Source organism: Manacus vitellinus, unplaced genomic scaffold, assembly GCF_001715985.3.
Source record: "Manacus vitellinus isolate BGI_N305 unplaced genomic scaffold, ASM171598v3 scaffold_9_pilon, whole genome shotgun sequence".
In the NCBI taxonomy this organism is placed as follows: domain Eukaryota; kingdom Metazoa; phylum Chordata; class Aves; order Passeriformes; family Pipridae; genus Manacus; species Manacus vitellinus.
The window spans coordinates 3,329,145-3,344,181 of NW_021940917.1; the positions used below are offsets into that span (position 1 = coordinate 3,329,145).

The following is a 15,037-nucleotide window of genomic DNA, read 5'->3' on the forward strand; positions in this document are numbered from 1 at the left end:
TCAAGATTATTAAAACTTTTTGTTAGTTTCCTAGGAAAACAAGGTTTATACAGCCATGCTGCCTGTTCCTCTGTGTGCTCATCCCATTGTCTTTGAACACATTTTTCAATTTCAGCCAAATCTGATGGAAACTACAGGTCTCACAGGCATTGCATCCACTCGAGGTAATACCCTTGAAGTACAAACACACAGTCCAGTGCTGCTTCCCCCTGGGGCTTTAAACTTAATGGTTCTCTTCATGTGGCTTTACAACCTTGTAGTTTGCCTGAAAAAAGGCATGGTGTGCTCTGTGCCTTACAAGGGCAGTTAAATGGCATGTGACAGGGAGGCACTCTGGGCGTCGTACCTGGGCACAGGTGATTTGGGGAAAACAGCTGCTGTAGGTTCCACGGACTCTGTTATCGGCAGGGTGGCAGCTTGCTATGACAAGAAAAGAATCGTGATGACAGGTGTTTTGGGGCTGTCTGTGCGCTCCCACACGGAAACAAAACGTCCCTGTGGACCTTTCCAGCTTTGGAGCTCCTGCAGAGCCATGCGGGAAGTGCAGCCAGGACCTGGCCACGGGCAACCAGGGACAGGACGAGAGGACAGAGCCTCAAGCTGCGTCACGGGAGGTTTTAGTTGGACATCAGGAGGAATTTCTCCACAGAAAGGATGACTAGACTTTGGAATGGGCTGCCCAGGTAGGTGGTGGATTCACGAGCCCTGAAGGTGTTTAAGGAGCTGGACGTGGCACTTAGTGCCATGATAGAGTTGACAAGGTGGTGCTCAGTCACAGGTTGGACTCGGTGATCCCAGAGGTCTTTTCCAACCTAACTGATTCTGTGATTCCGTGGGTTCACGCTGCCCTCTCTGCGAGAGGAGCGGGGCGGAGGCGCTTGGCCCCGCCCGGGCCGCCGTCGGGGGCGGGCCCGCGCCGCAGTCATGGCGGCGCCCGTGGTGCCGAGGGAGAGCGACACGGTACTGGCGGCTGCGGCTCCCGCGGGCTGCGCTGTTCCCGGGCCGGGCGGACAGGCGGGGAGCGCAGGGCAGGGCGGCGGCAGATTCTCGCCTCGGTTGCTGCGGGCGCGGCAGCGGACAGGTGCCCCTTCTGACCGCCCCCCTGTCCTTCCGGCCGCAGCATTCCCGCAGGGCCGCTGTCGCTGCCTCAACGCCGTGGACTCCGGCCGATTCCCGCCGGCTGCTCTCCCGCCTTGCTCCAGAAGTGCACCTGAAGGTTGGCGGGGCGCGGAAGAGCGGCCTGCGGGGCCGTGTTCCAGCCGGGAGCGGGCGGGAGGGGCGGAGCGGGGCCGGGCCCGGCGGCGCTGGGGCGGCGCGGCTGCGGGCGGAGCCTGATATTTCCTCGATTAGAGGATTTTAGGTCTTGATTTCATTCATCACTAATTTTTGAGAACTATTTCAGGTGGATTAAGTAAGAGCCGGTAACTACTGGCAGAAGGTGAATGGCGTGAGGGCGAGTGGTGCTCGTAAATAACCCGAGGCCTCCTGGCGCCAGTGCCTCAGGGTGCTGTGAGGACACGCGAATTCCTTGGCCTTTGGCACAAACCACGCTCCTACCCTCGCGAGGGTTGTCCACAAAAATCGGATTCGTTACCTTGTATGCAGCAAGCCAACAATTGCACACTCGAGAGAGACATTGATTGTTTATTTCACAGTTGTGCAAGGCTGGGTGACTGGTGGAATTTCACAAATCAAGCACACCAACTATCAAAACTTTTTTACTATTTATGCATTTTAGCAAACAAAGGAATTAGTGTTCCTTTGCTGCAAGTTACATAGTAGTCTTATTACTTCGTATCCTGTCTTCTATTGGTTAATGATTCCATCGCTTCTCATGCCAATTAGTCCACATGCTCAGTCTCTCGCTTTTGGATGGGTGGGTTACTTGGGTCTGTGGCTGTGAGTCTGCGGTCGTGCTCTCCCGTTGCCAGAATTACCTTTTACCCAGTCGGAGTGGATTCCGCACGGTTGCTGAGTTTGCTTTGTTAGTTTCTTCCTTATCTTTGGAGTTCTGCCAAATGTCTTTGTGGACCCTAAATTCTGCATTTTTTTGTATCCACTATCAGTGATACATCCTTCTTCTCAAGCTTTGTTAACCTCCCTCTAGGTCTGAGATCCCTGAAGCATGTGAACCCTAAACCTTAAAGACGCAATTCTACCGCAAGTAATTTGTTTTTCTAACACCTGGACATCACTTAGAGCTTGTTAGCTGCTCTCTGTTTTGTGGATTAAATCTCCTTTCTTGATGTTTAGGCTTCAAAATATACAAAGATCGAACATCAAAGAACATCCTTTCTAAGGAAAATTTTACGTATACCGCATTGTACATCATGAGCGAAACACTAAATGCATATTTTTGTTTATTTTTCTGCATTTCTGTATATCCATCAACCAAAGCCACCTGTGAAACTGAGGTTAAAAATAAAGCCCAGAACTTTTAGTGAATATTTTTGTCACCTTTACAGAAGATATTTGTAATTGCAGAATAAATAAAAAAATAATAAAATAAATCAGTGGTAAGTTTCATTGTACCGTGCCAAAATGTCAAATGGAGACTAGGTCTAAACTTTACACTAAATATTGCAGCAGAAACTGTAAGATAAATCTTACACCAGAAATATATTTTGTCAGTTTTGTTGTCTTTCAGTGTTAGATTTTGTTTATTCTCTTGTTTTGTGTCCAGAAAAAGGAGAATAAGAAATACAGAATTTGTTTTCTGTACACATGCTACAAACTAAATGTTTAAATATTACAGGTTAGGAGCAACATGGAAAAAAATGTGACTGTATTAAAGGTTATAATTCTGAGGCTATAAGGATTCATTTGATTCAATTGCTGAGGTTTTTTTCCTATCAAAATTACTTGCTTGGATGTTGCTGTTATTGCAGAGTTTTATCGGTTGTTTTGCATGGATACTAACTCATTGTTAAATCCGAACTGTCACTAACTTCTTTTTTTTGTTTGGTTTGTTCTTTTTTACTACTCCATAGCATTTTAGTAGCTCTTCACAGTTTTAATCAACATTTACATGAGGGACGTGGTAATTGTAATTTAACCAACTCAATCTCCTGAGTAGTTCGGCTGACCTTTCTAAAGTATTGAAGTATTTAGAGCTGGTTAAATTGCTGGAAACTTTAAATGAACTCACTTTCCTTAACAAAGCAGACCCTCTGTGTTTCCCTCCAACGGCTAATGATTTAAATAATGTTTCCATTTTGATACTCTTGTTATGTATGTTGCAATCATTGAAATTTGTAATTGCCTCATTTTTTTATTCTGACAGCTGAATTGATTTTCTTGTTTTCTTTGCAGTTTTGCATTACTAAGCGATCTAAATATGGTGTTTTGTTGTCTGTATTATAGATTTGTTAGTAATTACATTTTAAAAGAAGGCAATATCTGCATTTAAATTACTGTTTAATTTTCTCTTGTATAATAAGTACAACTGTTGTATTTTAAAAGTACAGTACATTCTCAATAGTCTCCAGTAATAGAGTAGTTTGTAGACTCAAATCTGACTTAAAAAATAAATATGCATTAGGCCTTTATTTCCTTAATAACAGCATGGGTGGTTTGTAGAAGGATATCTGGAGTGGAAGAAACATACACAACTAACTTCATTACAGTTTTGCCTTCTGTTTTCTCTGGGGTCTGACTTAGGTAATGGACTTAGTACTTGTCTTATTTTTATTTATAAAAGGTGGTTGGATCTGATAATTGAAAGAAAAATATTTCTTTAGTGTCTCTCAGGTGCAAAGAGAAAGCATTTTCTTCTACTGTATTTCAAGTAATCCTGTGGTACTGTTGACTTTCAATTTTGATTTTCAGTGAGAGGAATCGCTTGTATATTTCTGTTGGAAAAGAACTTTACTTTGCTATTTCCATTTAGAAACAACTGGACAGCCACTATGTTTTTATTTTAACAAGTAAGTTCTTGGTCCTTAAATGAAATATTGTGACTAAACATTTTTGTGCTTCAGGCTGAAAGTACCTTCAGTGAAGAGGAGGAAGAAAAACTTCAAATAGCTTTTTCATTGGAAAAGCAGGATCTTCATCTGGTTCTTGAAACTATATCCTTCATTTTAGAACAGGTATTTTGTTTTCATCCTTATGCATTGATAAATGTATTTTTCTATCCCACATTAGATTTTGAAAATATAAAAGTCAAGTTAAAAATTAATTAGTGGAAACATATATCTGTAGTATATTATATATGTGCTGGGTTCATGATTTTACTGCTTTTGTTTTCATGCCTTCCTGATTTGGATGGGACTAATTGCCTTTGTGGATTGATTTTCCAGCTAATGTAGATGTTATTGGTAGAAAGGAGGTCTGCATGACTCCAAGAGAAGTGATGGTAATTATGAGATATAGTTTTCCCTCTTCTTCATTGTAAATAAGTCAGCCATTTTCTTGTAAGGAAAATACTACGTAACATTATTGATCACTGCTTAAGTTGCCTTAAGATTCAGTTATGGAAAACTTTGATGCCCAGAAGCAGCCTGTACTGAGGTGAACAGACACACCTCATGCAGCTCTAGTGTTTGGAGGAGTGGATGACTGCATGATGTAGAGCTAAATACCTTTTAAACAGAGAAGGTTTTCTAATTCTGCAGTCTGCCTCTACTAAGGTTGGGAAGCCATTGTATTATGTGGTAAATATGTTAACTGTCTTAAAAATCGTCACACCCATGATATTTTCTGTCCATTTCCTGTAATTATAGAAACTATAGTCTGTGCCAGGGGAACACATAGTGATGGTCTGTTGTGGGATTTGAATCTGGTCTTTCTTACACGTCAGTTTATGATCACTACACTTAGTTGACACATTCCACTGCTTTAGAAGGAAAGCAAACAGTCTTCCCCATGGCTCCTACCGACCAAAAAAATGAAAATGAGACCTGAGATCTCCTCCAGACTAAAATTTTGAATTTTCATCTCAGCAAAACATCAGACTTGCCTGTTTATTGCCTGGTCATTATTTCATCAGGTTGCTTAATTTATATTATAATCATTGAAGATGAACAGAAAAAGCAGTTATTCTCCTCTAGGACTTGCTTCTTTTGCATTTAAAAAAAAAAAGGAGTCCCAGATGGACTACATGTATGTGAACACATGTATGTGTTCTTGCTGATAGCTGTGCTTCTTAGAGCTACTTGTTCTGTCAGGGTGTGGTGGTTTGGGCTAGGCCTTCCTTGGTGACCAGTTTGTAACCAAGGAAGGGTCCAGATTTACCCAGTATTCCCTATGATTTTTATGTAAGCTGGGCTATAAGAAGAAAGGAGGAGAGGCCTTCGGTCTCTTTCCTCCCGGCGGCTTGGAGGTGCAGGTCCCCTGCTGTTGAGTCTGCCGTGTTGGGGAGCGAGGCCTGGTTAGGCCTTGCCGACCTTGGGAGACAGAGGTTGCCGGCGATCGTTCCGGAGCGACCCTCGGTTGTCCCAGGAGAGTAGTGAGATATTTCTTTGCTAACTCTTTGTTAGATATTGGGTTACTAATTGGGATATATATATATATTTTATTTTGGTTTTGTTCCTTTTCCCTTCCCCCTTCCCTTTCCCTTGTGAAATTGTATATATTTCAATTGTATATAACTGTAACATAAGTGTAAATATATTTATATATATTTATATATATCACTTTAGCTGTCTCTCTCTCGTTTCGGGTTTTCTTAGTTGTTTTTTCTCCCTCTTCTCCCTGAGGTTTGGAGGGGGGTACTTCTTGTGGTAAGGTTTGGATACTTGGCAGGGAGCCAGCTTCAAACCATATCACAGGGCATAACTTTTTTAGCAGCCCTTTGGTCTATGGACACATTAGAGATAAAAGGACTTCTGTATGGTCTTTGCCACATGTGTTGTTTCTTTTTTTTCCCTGACCTGGTGATGACAGAGTCCTGTTTTGAAAGGGGAGACCAGCATACTATGCACCATGTGAAACACAAAAAAATGATGCTAATAGGGAGGTAATATCTGACTCCTTCAGTTTTGGTGAACTCATCTTTTTGGAATACGACTTCATAATTCAGGCTTACTTGAATAGTGTGAATTTGGAAAAGTTATCCCTTTTTTTGGTCACAATTGGCTTCAAAGCCCAGGTTTTTTTCAGTGATCACTGCTTTGGTATTATGTACAGTGGAAATCTGAACAAATACTCAGATTTCGCTTGTATGTGTGTTTTTTCATAGTTTGTCTGTCTTGAGAAGAGTTATTTGTAATGTTGCATTTTAAGATAGTTATGCTTTTCTGTCTTCTCAGTTAGAGGGTTAAGAAGAACAACAGGATGCTTGTAGTCCCCCAGTAGAGTTGTTCGTAAAAATCTTGTGTGAACATGGTGGCCATCCATGGTAGAACATGTCTGGAGTTACTTGTAGACCAGCGCTCAACAACAGCAGTTATTTTTCCTCTTAACAGGCAGTCTACCATAATTTGAAGCCTGTGTCATTGCAACAGCAGCTACAGAGCATTCACCTGGATCAAGACAAAGCCGAAGCATTTGCTACTGCATGGGCGGCGGCAGGTCAAGATACGATTGAAAAGTTCAGGCAGAGGGTTTTGACCCCTCAGAAGGTAATGTTTTTGTTGTTTGTTTGTTTTGGTGGTTTTTTGTTTTATTTTGTTTTGTTTGTTTTTCCTGAGAGAGAATAAAATTGTATTGGTTTGGTTTTAAGCAAAGAGTTTAAACTAAGATACAAATTTTGTGAGAAGCCAGCATACTTATTAGCAATGCAAAGTAGTGCAACCAACTCACCCTTTGGAGGTGTTTGTGAACAGGCCTTCAATAGGGCAAGGGTAAAATGCAGTCATGAACACTTGTGGTGGTTTAGCTCATCAGCCTGTTGATTCTCATTACTTGCATCTGAGCACCTGCCATCTTTAATTTTGTGAGCTTGTTGGATGGTGAATTTTGTGAGATACTTCTTACAATTTTGAGATACTTTTCTGTGGTGGCATGATAATCTTGCTTCCTGTGTGCCTATTACCAATTAAAACTTGCTACATGCTATGAAATCTCATTGTATCTTTAGCATAGATGTCTAGGTCTATGAGAAGGTATAATAACATCCTTTTGTTGATTCATAATAAGTCTTCAAATCTATAAGGAATTGTGTATAGAACACATAAGTGGCAGCCAAGACCAAATATTTGGAAAGAATTGTGGAACACTGACTCGCTTTTTCTTTCTTTATTTTTATCATTGCTATATATCTTGTTGAGATAAGATTAATTTTGTTAGTTTATGATTTTGTTAGTAACGTAGAAAAGGAATAGTTGTTCAATCATCTTGCCAAAGACTGAGGTGAGGCTGACTGACCTTTAGTTCCTGGGGTCCTACTTCTTACCCTTGAAGGTAGGAATGACATTTGCTTTCCTTAGGAATCTTGAAGATTGATGCGTGGTAGGGATGTTTGAATTTCTTTTGCTTGTTTGCATGGTTTTTTTAAGACTGATGTATTCATGCTCTGTGTATGGTTGATATTGGATTCATAATGAGGCTTTTTTTGGTCAAATGTACCTTGTAGTTTGGTATGTGATTCAGATTCCAGGAATATGGGAGTTATGGAACTGGATCAGAAAATCTGTTTGTTGGATGCCCTCTCTTCAGCACCTTGGATGAAAGCATAGGGGTGGAATCCTCCAGTTAACCTTGTTGATGGAAATTTATGCCTCACATTATGACTTAGAAGCTGTCTTGCACCCTCAAACATGATTATTTCTCACCCTTGCTTCCTGAACCTGGAGGTTTCAGTCTGTGTACTTGCCTGATTTTCTACCAGTTGAGGGAAAACTGATGTTTTTTAAAGCCCCTATATCCATTATCTTTTGATTTTAATGTATATCTCTTTTGTCATTGTGAGAAATACTAAACAAGAGTGTGTTTTTTATTTCAAACAACATAGTGTGAGATTTCTCACTCTCATTCCATGGAAGTTCCCTCCTTCTAATCCTTCACCTGTCTCTGACATACTTATGCTATATTTTGGAAGAAAATAACGTGAATAGGGTATGAAATAGACTTACTGGAATATTAATACTTTTTGTAGTGACTTTATAATAAAGGTCTACCTCAGAGAGAGGGACCAACATGACTTAAGGTCATGTTGAGACTGTGAGACTGTGTCACTGTCCACAATATTGTGGATCAGATCAAGTTAAGTGGTGAAGTTGGTAAGGTAGAGGGAAGGGGTGTCATCCAAAGGGACCTTGAGAGGCTTGAGGGGAGGGCCCGTGTAGACTTCATGAGGTTCTTAATGCCAAGTGCAAGGTCTTGCTCCCGGGTCAGAGCATCCCCTGGTATCAACACAGACTGGGGAGATGAATGTATTGAGAGCAGCCCTGCAGAAAAACAACTTGGAGGTGCTGGTGGATGAAAATTCTGATGTGAGCCAACTATATGGACTTGCAGCCCAGAAATCCAACTGTATCCTGGGCTGTATAAAAAGAAATGTGGCCGGCAGGTTGAGGGAGGTGATTCTGCCTCTCTGCTCCTCCCATCTGGAGTGTCAAATCCAGCTGTGGGGCCCCCAGCAGAAGACAGAGATGGACATCTTGGAACAGGTCCACAGGAGGGCCATTAAAGTCCTACAAGGGCAGGAACACCTTTGCTATGAAGACAGACTGAGGGAGTTGGGATTGTTCAGCCTGGAGAAGAGAAGGCTCCAGAGAGACATTATTGTAGCCATTCAATACTCTAAAGGGGCTACAAGAATCAAAAGGGGGCTTACAGGAGAGATGGAGAGAGACTTTTTACTGGGACAGGACAAGGGGCAGCAGTTTTAAACTGAAGGAGGATGGATTTAGACTGGATATAAGGAAGGGGGTGATGGGGGTGAGACAATGGAGCAGGCTGCTCCAAGAGGTTGTGGATGCCCCGTCATTGGAAGTGTTCAAAGTCAGGTTGGATGGGGCATTGATCAGTGTGATCTACTAAAAGATGTTCCAGCCCATGACAGGGAAGTTGAACTAGATGCATTTCAAAGGTCCCTTCTAATCCAAACCATTCTACAAGTCTATGAATACTGGTTGTTGGGGTTTTTTTCACTTTCATATTCTTTCAAAAATACATACAGGCTTTCTGGTTGTCACTAGCATATTTGGTAGGGACTTTTACTGACCTGGTAGAGACTTCTACTGACCTGTTCAGGTGGTGTGGAGAACTACATATGAATTTAGAACTCAGTTTCTGTGATTCTTTGGTACTTTCTCTTACCGTGTGCTTCTCTGTACACTTAGCAACTATGAATTTTCTTTTAAGCAGCTTTAATGGATGTGTCCATGGGATTGCTCATGTGGGTCCAAGTGTAGAATAAAGGTCATGATTAGTGTTACTGTGGTCTTCATAGTTCTGTTCCAACATGTGAGGATGTGCAGGGAAACTGTGTACAAGACAGAGTTTATGAAGTAACTAAGAAAGATCTTGGAATTTTATCATGTGTTTTACTAAAAACCATGTGGCAAAATAATCCTGAGTATCTTCTGACACCTGGTACTTACAAGTTGTCCATTTTGAAAGTATTGAAATGCTGGCACTAAGCCTATTTTCTGTAGTGTACACAAGAAGGACCAGGCAGTAATCTCATTGCTGTTTTAAGATAATAAAAAATGACAGATAGTTTTATTTTTTATTTATCAGGGGTATGGTTTACATACTGAGCAAACATTGGAACCTGTGCTCAGGTTTGGACTCAAGACCACTAGTTATTATGAGAAGTAATTTCTTACAGATAATTTGCCTGTATGGATATGTTATTTCTCTTAAACCAGATTCTTTTCTTGCCTATAAAGTAAAGGTTGTTAAAAAACAGTATTCTGAGTTCTGGGTATGTCAGTTCTGTGCAAGAGATGTAGGTGGTAGTGTGCTGGTTGATCCCTTCATTAGGATGGCAAATCAGATTGAGTTTGTTGGAGCAACAGAACAAGTATTTCCTAGAGTACTGATTAGTTGAAGATTTCTGTGGCATATTGGACACTAATTGTTTGAGAAAACCTGTTATTTTTTGAATGTAGGTCTTTTTTGTGCACACTGCTTAATAGATAGGGATATTTCTTACTCGAGGAATGAATAAAAACTGTAGAGTTAACCAAAAATTCAACAGTTTAATACTATTAGTTTTCTCACTTCATCTTTTCATTTTTCTTCACTGAGCTATTGGCAGTCTTCAGCTGCACGGGGTTATTAATTATGTATATTCTGCTGTGTTAATTGGTTCATTGAATCCTTATTCATATGGCAGTGTCTGTATGATATTATTTCTGCTGTATAATGCAGTCCTAGTCAATCAGAATGGTGGTATTTTTATTATTTTTTCCCTTTGAACACATTCTTAATTTGGCCTCTATAATGACAGGTGAGTGATAATATTCCAATATCAATCTGATTGAGTTTTTAAGTCTCTGGTTGGTAATATATCAGTTTAGAAATGAGAACACATTGATCAGATTACAATGTATTTTCTCCTCTCTGCATAGAAGAGATAGACTTTTAGTAGGGTTCACTCTGAATTCTTACAGCAATTTTTCATCAATTCTATTGTTTTTCTCCACTTCCCCCTTCCCCTATATTATGTTCTCTGTATGTTTTTTTGGTATTCTGTGCAAATCTCTGTTTTAAAGGCAGATCCAACTAAATGCCTCATACCTTTCTTGTTTTGGGAAACTATTCAGGGTATCCTTTAAATATGTGTCTTGAAAAAGATAAGAGTCTTATGTTGCCAAGCAAGAGAAGCTTTTTATAGCTTTCAGACAGCATTTCTTAATATAATGATGCGTGGGAATGCAACTAGTGAAATTATGTACCTAAAATTCTTGACAGAGCTGTCAATTCTGTATCTTGAGTGCCTGTTTGAAGCCATATGGGAAAAACTCTGAAAGTGGTTTTCTCAGAAACTGGCCTTCTTGCTAATGGGTGTATATGCAATGTTAATATGCTAAATTCCCTTTGCTAAAGGCTGGCAAATCTACAGAAATAGTCTGAAACACTTGCATACAGTGGTGGTTATGACAAAGAGAACTGATGTACTCTGTGTATGCATGTCGTGGCAGAAAATGCTTTCAGATATCAGAAGAATGCAAAATAGGAGGAATACAGCTCAAACAGAAAGAATCTTAGTTTCCTTGTTATGTCTGATCAGCTAGTCATTCTTACAGTGACAAGCAGAGGTCACGAATAGTGTTGTACCTATGGGCGTTGTCACAATGAATTGTGAACCCACTTACATTATATGATGCCGACAGAGACAAAGACAATGCAAATGATGAAATATGTACTAAAGACACAGCTTTGTACCTGCTGAGATTTATTTTAGTAGCCAGCTACAGCACAATTGAGTCTTATTCTTTTACTCAGCTTTGTAAGTAGGAATTTTAATTGTTTACAGTTTTTAGGTACTACTTGCGGATTTTTTAATGAGTTTCTTCCTCTCCTTGCCCTTTTCTGTCTTCTGAAAAAGGCTGAAATAAGATTTTGAGAATGTTTTAAAACATCTGAAACTTTTGTTCTGTTCCTACATGCAAAATACCGTCTTTTAAAGTTGCAAAAGAATACCATGCTTATCCTGTGTAACTTTCTGGGTAATACAAAGGATAATTTTTCCTCAATATGTAAAGGAGCTTTTGGAACAGGGGTCTGGTTGTGATTTCAAGGCTTGAAATGGCAGGTAATTTCTGGGATCTTTTTTATGTTTAATGAAAATTTGTGCCTTATCTCTAATTGAAATCTGTCTAACCTTCCCACCTTGCCATATATTCTTCTGCTATGATTTGATTAAAGTGGTCATAGTGTGCATTTTTACCACAGCTCTGTGCCAGCACATTTCCCAGAGATGGAGTACACCACCACATTTACCTTTGCACAAAGGGAATCCTGAAATACTGGGGTTTGGGAAACTTGAAGGCTGTTTTTAATGTTTATTATACAGTCTCTATCTACTTGCTTTCAAAGTAGCTGCTTATCAGTAAAAATCCGTTTAAGATGAAAACTTGCAGTAACTTCATTGAGGGAGAATTCTTTTGAAGTTGCTGTGTAGCACTAGTCTTGCTCTACCAATTTCATGTCATATTATTTCTTTTGTTTCCTCCCTTTTGAAGTACACTGGTACTTTTTAGTGTCTGTCTTTTTCTTTTTTTAAACTCAAAGATTAAGAGATGAGGGGTTTTGCTTTGAATATTGAGCAAAGATGTCTGAAAATATCACTTTTCTTGGCATAAGTGCTAAGTAAGGTTTGCTCAAGGGAAAAGGATTTTATCTTTGAAGACAAAAATGGGAATTCAGAGGAAATTACCCCTCCAGGAGAGAGGTGATCTTGGATGAAGCATCTGGTTGGCTTTACATATTCACCAATTAAGGTGGATTTAGGTACATAATTAGTGCATGTTTTCCTTGTAGATTAAAATCTCACTCTCTTTTTTTTTTTTTATTTTTAATATGCTCTTAATATCTTCTCTGAGAGGTAACTGTGGTACTTGCTCTTTGGCTTGCTCCTGTTGCCTTTTCTAGCACTAAGTATAAGCTGAAAATCCCAGTTTACAAAGTTAAAACGCTTACTGCACTTAATTTTAATTTTTTTTTCCTGCCTCCTAAAATTACTGATATCACTAGGAAAAGTTGTGCTGAGAAATCCAAGGATTTCACAGCAAACATAATGTGTTTCTTCGCGTTAGTGAAGATTTCTTCACATCCAGTGCCTCTATCCCGCTTACTTGGTTTAATCACTCGATTAAGTCTTTGGCCCAACCTACCTTCAGTCTCTTGGTCTTAACAGTGCTTCTTTTGAGGCTAAGATGCAAAGCTACATAAATAGTTCCTTTTTCTTTTTCTTTTTTTTTTAAACTTTCAGATTTTATTTTTTCCCCCTCGGGAATTGTGTTCTATTCGATCAGTGTTTTTACAGGATTCTGTAAATTCACTGTCTGTCTGCCTAACCCAATCCAACCCTTTTCTTGCCTTTGTGTTACAACTTGCTCTGTTTCTAGTTATTCTTGTTTACTGGTGAAAAATGTAGTTCCCAGTTGCTTTTTTGTTTTGTTTACCTGTTTGCTGATGGTCTTGCCCTATCTGCAAGATTAGTGCAGAATCTGATTTGACATTGCATTCCAGTAGTTTGTTCAGATAGATAAGATCCATCCAGTGATAAGATCCATCCAGGGATTCTTATTTTCTTATGATTATCATTATAGTTTCAAAGTCCAGTCTTAAAATGTAGTAGGAGTCACTGTAGCTGAAACTTGGCTGTGCATGTGTTCTGACTGTCTTTAGCTGCAGTTAAAAATCCCAGTCTATTATCCTGAATTTGTTCTATGAATGAGTGGTTGTGTGTAAGGTTTTATTGATAGTTACATACCATTTTTGTGGTGCCTGCTCCAAGTCTTGTGTTTAATTTGAAGATTTGCCTAGTATTATCAGCTGAAGATGCTGGTCCTTCAATTTGTGATTCACATCTACAGATAAAATATGAGTCTTATAAGGATTTTAAATGTGCCATTGAAAAGTACTTTTCACGGAAACTACAAAATGTCTTGGTAATCCATTTATGAAAAGGGGATACTGAATTGTATTGAAGTTGAATATATTTGTGCAGTAGAGGGGCAGATTTTTAGCTGCTGTATACCGTCAGGTTTTTCCATTGCTAATAAGAAAATGGTAAAGGACTGTAGTCAGAGATTTTATGTAACCAATGTGAAAATCCAGCTGTTTTACTGCAGACCTCCTCACCCATGGATCAGTTGTTACAGTGAGACCTACTGGAAAGAAGCTACAACATCCAGAACTTCCTTCAAAGATATTCATACTGCCTTAGTTCAACTGAATTTGGTAGCAACAATAGAGAGTAGGAATCAATGTGTTTATGCAGTCATCTCCCCTGTCCTCAGTGCTCGAGTTTCCCATTGTGTTTGATCTGGGGCTTATTTTAAAGGAAACATTCTCCTTCTGATTGAGATTATTTCTGTGATGAAGACCCTAGGTGTGATGATTGGCAAATTGTGCCTGTCAATTATTGCTGTCTCTCAAAAATTTGCCCCTTTTTTCTGTTTTAATATTTGTTTTCTATATTGAATACACTTTTGGCTTCATCCTGCTGGTGTGTCCCCTGCGGAAATGTTCTTTTTTTAAGTAATTGGGGAGAGTTTTTGAAGGAGTTCAAATCCAGGAATGTTTTGTCATCCATCTTAAATTATTCCTAAATTATTTTCATTATCACAGCAGGCAAAATTGACATTTTCATATCTAATTTTGATTTTTGATTCTGGAGTGCTGAGTGTGCTGATGAAAAGCAGAATTGGCATCTTTGGCTGAAAATTTTAGAAAGCAGAGTTAGTAGTTTCCTCTAGTTTTATGCTGGTGTGATAACACAGGTATGAATTTAGAGTAGTGCATTGTAGGCTAGGTTTTTTTTAAGGTATAATGCACATTTAGTCCTTTCCCATTCATACAAAACTGACAGTTAATATTTTAAAAGCAAATATACATGTTGCAATACTTTCTTTAAATGAAAAGTATTCATGTATTCAACTTCAGCTTAGTACATTTTGTCTAATTAATTATTGAAAGATGGAGAAGATCCCCAAACTTCAAATGTGAGTATTCTGATCTTCTTTTTGTACAATGAATTGAGGAATACTTTGACTCCAGTGGAGGAACTACAGCAATTACTCTTTCAAGAATTAAACTGAGTGGGTTTCCATACTAATTTTCCTCTATGTTATTTGTTAGAAAACTGAAATAAATGTATTGTAAGTGAAAGAGCTGCACTAGAAAATGTCTTATGTTATAGATTATTAATTTTCTCCAAATATTTTGTTGGTTGGAAAACATTCTTAAATGTTTTGTGTCAGTGTGTTATATACTACTCCAGTAATATGAGACAAAGATTTCCTGAAGATGTCTTTCATATGCCCTTGTCTCCTACTTCACTGTTCATAACAGTTTCAGTGATGATAGTATGGACGTCTTAAATTACATAAACAGCTCTTTCAATTATTACAGTAAATATTTAATCTTTAAAGTTGAACTATCCCTCTCAAGTTAGAGGGAAAAATAACTGAAA

General features: G+C 39.1%; 1 protein-coding gene across 1 annotated transcript in view; it reads left to right on the forward strand.

Moving 5' to 3' along the window:
• The first annotated feature begins 310 nt into the window (after positions 1 to 310).
• COMMD10 (COMM domain containing 10) overlaps positions 311 to 15,037 on the forward strand; it is a 99,446-nt gene continuing 84,719 nt past the window's right edge. The window contains exons 1-4 of the mRNA XM_029965440.1: positions 311 to 604; positions 860 to 1,216; positions 3,981 to 4,091; positions 6,408 to 6,563. Of these exons, the coding sequence (XP_029821300.1) occupies positions 311 to 604; positions 860 to 1,216; positions 3,981 to 4,091; positions 6,408 to 6,563 (918 nt within the window). The remainder of the gene's footprint in view (positions 605 to 859; positions 1,217 to 3,980; positions 4,092 to 6,407; positions 6,564 to 15,037) is intronic.